Source organism: Nannospalax galili, unplaced genomic scaffold, assembly GCF_000622305.1.
Source record: "Nannospalax galili isolate Female #2095 unplaced genomic scaffold, S.galili_v1.0 scaffold375, whole genome shotgun sequence".
Classification (NCBI taxonomy): Eukaryota; Metazoa; Chordata; class Mammalia; order Rodentia; family Spalacidae; genus Nannospalax; species Nannospalax galili.
In genome coordinates this window covers 477,846-483,845 of record NW_008337054.1, presented here as the reverse complement: position 1 = coordinate 483,845, position 6,000 = coordinate 477,846, and the positions used below count along the sequence as shown (strand labels likewise).

At 44.5% G+C, this 6,000-nt stretch overlaps 1 protein-coding gene across 3 annotated transcripts in view; it reads right to left on the bottom strand.

The window, feature by feature from the left end:
* Gabrr1 (gamma-aminobutyric acid type A receptor rho1 subunit) overlaps positions 1-6,000 on the bottom strand; it is a 31,653-nt gene that overhangs the window by 4,059 nt on the left and 21,594 nt on the right. For all 3 annotated transcript variants that reach the window (XM_008831834.1, XM_029562974.1, XM_008831835.1), the window contains one exon: positions 1,369-1,509. In XM_008831834.1, coding sequence (XP_008830056.1) covers positions 1,369-1,509 — 141 coding nt within the window. The remainder of the gene's footprint in view (positions 1-1,368; positions 1,510-6,000) is intronic.

Genomic DNA, 6,000 nt, shown 5'->3' with positions numbered 1-6,000 from the left:
CCCCCCCCCCCCCCCAGCTCTGGTTTGAGGTAACCCAGGCTGGCCTCCAATTCACTATGTACCTGAGAATGGCAGTGAACTCACAATGTTCCTGCCTCCACCTCCCAAGTGCTGGGATTTCAGATGTGCACCCCCATGCCCGGCTCCCTTTTGGGGGTTTCTTGATGGAAAGAAATGTGTTTTAAGGTATAAACATAATATTTTATTTAGGCAATCACTGGTGGTAATCACTGGTGGTAATCACTGGTCCATTTAGGCTTTCCTCTGTCTTGTTTTTTACAAAAAAGAAAAGGATGTGAGGATGACAGGTGATGCCCAGGATGGAGAGTAGATGGAGGCTTAGCAGCATTAGCTTAGAACTTGGTACCTTGGTGATTACACTGAATGGGATATAACATACCTCTTGGTACCAGCAAGTGATGGTGGAGGGCTTTTCAGAAGACTGAAGGCCAAAAGAACTAAGCCTGGAGGGTAAATGGTACAGGGGAGGAGCTGGATTGTCTTGTTATGTTGGAGTACTGATGCTCTGTTACAGATTGGAAAGATTAGGGTGCGCTTACAAGGTGAAATTTCCATGAACAGTCATGAAAGTTTTCAGCAAGAGAAGCTTCATGAAGATTTGTGCAAACTCACTTGAGAGGAGATTGGTCAAAGCAGAGGTTAGCAATAGAGAATGTTAAGCTTAGCTATTTACCAGCAGAGGCAGGCTATAGGAGGAAGTTACAGCACATGACCTCAGGTAACAGGAGGTGACAAGTCTAAACAGATCTTTGACTCATAAAGCCACAACCAGGTCCATAGGAGAATGACCACAGGTCATTCTCAAAGTGCTTGGGAATGAGTGAACCATCCCAGGAGCCTGGCTACTGAAAACGGTAGACTGAAGTGGATTTACTTCTTGCTTTAGATGAGGGACTCTGGCAATCAGTTCCGGGATGAGGTGCTAGCTTCACAAAGTGATTGTCTCGAATAAACTTACTCACATGGCTTATGTTTGAGCTTCTACTAATATTTCCTAGATTATTATCTCTGATGCATTGGTAGGTCAAAAAGTTACTTCCAAAGCTAGGTGTAGTGGTGTACACCTGTAATCTTAGCCCTGGTAAGGCTGAGACAGGAGGAGGATAAGTTCAGGGCCAGTCTGGCTATATGGTGTATAAAAAGTTCAGGCCAGCTTGGTTAATGGAGTGAGACCCTGCCTCAAACAAAACTTCTCCTCAACTGCTTACCATCCACTAGACTTCATGTAGGACTCTGTTGAAAAGCTCTGTTTACTTGACAACCAAGTCACATCTTTCCTAAAATTGAAGATGAACCATCTGGCCAAGCTGAAGCCTCTTTGACACCCAGTCCCCATCTCACGCTCACCTGTGCTGCTATAGAAAGCTAGTTTAGTAGTAGTGTGGAACTCTTGAATGAGGAACTGGGAGAGTGATATTCGCTCATCTGTCTTTAAGGAGTCGTTGCCCTTTATCCAGTAAAGCATGAGGTCATCTTCTGTGTAGGCATCTGGAAAGACGGGAGACAACGTCAAGCATGGAGTGGCAGGAAAGTTGTATCTGTCTGTGAGCTGCATGGGATCTATGTACCCTAATTTCTCACACAAATTTCTGGGGTTGTGGTAAGACAGTTTGAGTAGCAAATTGCAATCTAAATAACACAGAAAGACAAATCAGATACTTCCCAGTCTTTCATAAGTTATCAGAGAAAAATTCCCAAGCTTAAAGTCTCATGATTCCTATAAAAAAGGCTTACCCCATAATCTAGCCTGCTATTACTAGGTTAAACCAAATGACATTGCTGTTTTGTAGGTCAGAGATGGTTAAATACTGGCAAGATTTCATGTGGTTCAACCTTACAAACCATGAGTCTTTCTTTTCTTCTTCCAAAGTATAGTAGTTCATCACTGATGGCCATCCTTGACACACTCACAGGCGGTAAGGACGACAGTCTAGCCAGGAAGCATTCGTGAAGAAATGGAGCTAGCACAAGCGATCCTCTTAGGGCCCCTGGTTGTGCCCACCTCCCCAGAGTAAGGTGGGAATGACTGTGACCATCGCCCTCTCTGAGGTAGGCTACCATTTTCCAGCCCCACCCCTTCCAGGTAAGCCACTTAGTCCAATTGCATAACCCCATCTGCCGCCTGGACAGACTGAGGCAAAGCCTAATAGAGTTGGCAGTCTAATCTGCCCATGTGCAAACCATTCTTTTGAGGTGTCCCTAACCTTTGATTGTGTGCTGGAAGGCCTCCTATGCCAACTGGCTTGGCAATAGCACAGTTATTGAACCAGACACTAATCTGTGAAGGTGATTTGTAGATATGACTAGCATTTACAACTACTTGGTTTAAGTAAAGATGACCCTAGGTAATCTTTCCTAAACAAAAAGTCTGACTTTTAAATTTAGTTTTTATGAGTGGGCTCAAGGGGGCTGGAGAGATGGCTCAGTGGTTAAGAGCACTGACTGCTCTTGCAGAGGACCCGGGTTCGATTCCCAGCACCCACATGGTGGCTATAAACCGTCCTTAACTCCAGTTCCAGGGGAATCTGAAGCCCTCTTCTGACCTCCGTGACACTGCACGACATGGGTGCACTCACATACATGTGGGCAATATACTCATACACATAAAAATAATAAGATATTTAAAAAAAGAGTGGGCTCAAGGGGGTTGGAGAGATGGCTCAGCTGTTAAGAGCACTGGCTACTCTTGCAGAGGACCAGGGTTCAATTCCCAGCATCCACATGGTGGCTAGTAACTGTTTGTAACTCCAGTTCCAGGAGAATCCAGTGTCCTCTTCTGACTTCCTCAGACATTGCACGACAGGAGTGCACTTACATGCATGCAGTAAATACACTCATACACATAAAATAAAAATAATAAATAAGGTAATTTTTTGGTATTTTTGATACAGGGTCTCCATGTAGCCCCAGCTGGCCTGGAACTTGCTATGTAGACCAGGCTAGCCTCACAGAGATCCACCTGCCTCTGCCTCCTGTGTGCTGGGATTAAAGGCATGTGCTACCATACCCAGCCATAAGGGTTTTTTGTTGTTGTTGTTGTTTTTGGTTTTTTTTTTTTAAAAAAAAAAAAGAGTGGGCTTAAACTCAGGGACACTCATTCTCCCAGAGATATCTTGGAACCACCTATCTCCTGGAACTGTCTCTCAAACTCTGTTTCTGGAACTATCCTCGAGTCAGGTCCAACCCACGATTTTATTCAAAATGGTTTCTCCACCTTCAATTAGGGAAGTATAAGTTTGGCTCTGCCCTTATCTTAGCAGACTTCATGCCTTTTCATCCCAAGTTCTAGAATATCTCATTCACCCAAGGTGGTGTCCTTCCCAGTCTTCACTGTGTGAAATGAGGATGGGTGTGCCGTCTCTCAGCACTTTGATAGGTTCATTCTCAAGCATACCCACATCCATTCATTATTCTTTTGGGTGAAGTTCCAAATTGAGGTTGCCAAAGAAATGAGATCAGGTACCCGGGTCATGAGACAAGAATACACGGTTTTACTTGGGTTAATTACAAGCTATTAGTCCAGATCATGTCCATTTTATAAGCCATTCCTACAATAAAAGGCTGGAAAGGGGGAGTAGAGGTTTCCTAGATGAACTTTCATCTGTGGCCTGTGAGTCAGCTTCTGCTCTAGAGTCCCCAGCCTGCCTCCTGCTGCTGCCCTGCAGGCAGAGGGGAACAGAGAAACTCTGCAAATACTATGGTCTGATTTTTCACGCTACGGCGTCCCCTACTGTATCTGTTTCACGGTGCTATTTCTCTAGTGCCCTGAATGGCATAACTTAAAGGTGGAGATAGATGCTGCCTCACTATTGGAAGGGGAGAAGAGGCTCTGGAGACAAGAGCTTGGCATTTTAGCCCTGCTCTACTACTGTGTCTGAGGTAAATTATGTCCAACCTTTGAATGATAGAGTTTATAAGCTCCCCATAGATATCTTGTCAAGATCAAGTGGCAACACCAAGGTAAAGCCACTGTGCAATAAGTAATCCTTCCCTTTGTCCTGGGTCCCCATAGAGCTGTCCATTTTGCCTGTGTGGTAATGTTAACATGCCCTCTCTCTGGGTCCCAGATGTTTAGAGCCTAGACTATCTGATCTATTGCCATAGAGACAGGCCACTTAGAAAGGTATCCTGGACCAGCGGGTGGTGCACGCCTTTAATCCCAGCACATGTGTGGATCTCTGTGAGTTTGAGGCCAGCCTGGTCTACAAGCGAGTTCCAGGGCAGCTGAGGCTACAGGAGACCCTGTCTCAAAAACGAATCAAATACAAGCTGGAGACATGGGAGTCCCGACTGCACTCATCACTTGACAGACAGAGAAGGTGTATGGAGAACTGGGGTGGGCAGCTAACCCTGCTGCTGCCTTAGCCTGGCCCTTCCTGGGACCTAGTTCTGGTTGTTGTTGCCATATAGTGGCAAGATTTACGTATTACATGCTTTACCATCCTACTATGTTGACTGTGCAGTTCAGTGGTGGTAAACATTTGGTGGTGTTGAGGAACCATCATCATCAAAATGCTTTTCATCTTCCCAAACCGTAACCCCATAACCAACCATCCTTTATCTCCCCCTCTCCCCTAGAGCCAGTCTTTTGCTATTATCATTGTTGTTATTATCATTATGAATATTTGGGGTTTTGAGACAGGGTCTTGCCTTGTAGCTCCAGCTGGCTTGGTACTCACTATGTAACCCAAGCTGGACTTGAACTTAGGGCAATCTCCTACCTCACCTCCTGAGTATTGGGTTACATGTGTGCACCACCATATCTGGCTAAGAATTTGTATTTTTTCTGTCTGGCTTATTTTACTTAGTATATTATTGCCCTTTAAATCCCAGAGGCAGGTAGATCTCTGTGAGTTTGAGGCCAGCCTGGTCTACATAGTAAATTCGAGGCCAGCCAGAGCTACATAGTAAGACCCTGTCTGAAAAACACAAAAGAGTTCATCCATATTGAAGTACATGTCAGTATTTCCTTGTTCTTAAGAGGAAATAATATTTCATTGTATGTGTCCAGTGCTTTAACTTGCCCATTATCAGTGGACACTTGGATTGCTCACATGTTTTAGCTCTTGTGAATAATGCTGTGTATGAACTTTCAGTTCTTTGAGCTGAACCATATGGTGTTTTGATTTAAATATTTTAAGGAATGGCCATGCTGGCCTCCACAGTAGCTGTATCATTTTATATTCTTTTTTATTTTTTTATTTGATTTGATTTTATGTATATGTGTATTGCCTGCATGTATGGACATGCAATACCCACAGAGGTCAGAAGAGGGTGTCAGATCCCCTGGAACTGGAGTTACGGCAGTTGTCGGCTGCCATCTCTCCAGCCCCATCATTTTACATTCTTGTGCACAAGGGTTCCAGTTTCTCCACATCCTCATGCACAGTTTTCTGCTGCTTTGTTTTCAGGGAGCAGTAAGCATCCTGATGACTGTGATGTGGCAGCTCTCTCTGTTGCTGACACTCCTCTAGTGATTACTGAAGTCGTGTCTTCTCACAGCTCTTGGCCACTTCCATGTATTCTTTGGAGAAATGTTCATTCATATCTTTGGCCCATTTAAAAAATATTCTTTATTGAGTTTTTGTGCATTTCATATAATAGATCTTAATCAAATTTAGACCCCCTCCCCCATCTGCACCCCTCTGTAGAGCCCCCCTTTCACTGGGTTCCATGCAGTCTGTCATACAGGTTAAGTTCTGTCTGGTCAAGCATTTGTACCCAGATGTCCCTCGGTGTGAGTTCATCCACTGGAATCTAGTCAGCCTATCTAGAGTCACTCCCTTATGGAAGATCTACTCTCCCTCATCCAGCAATAATCAGTTGCCAATAGTTCCTCAGTTAAGGTTGGGGCCTGCTGTCCATTTCCCCACTTCTATGCTGAGTTTTTGTCTGATTGAGTCAGCATGGGTCACGTGCATGCTGACACAATTGTTACAAGTTCATATTGTTAGCAAGTTCACAATTGTTAGCAAGTTC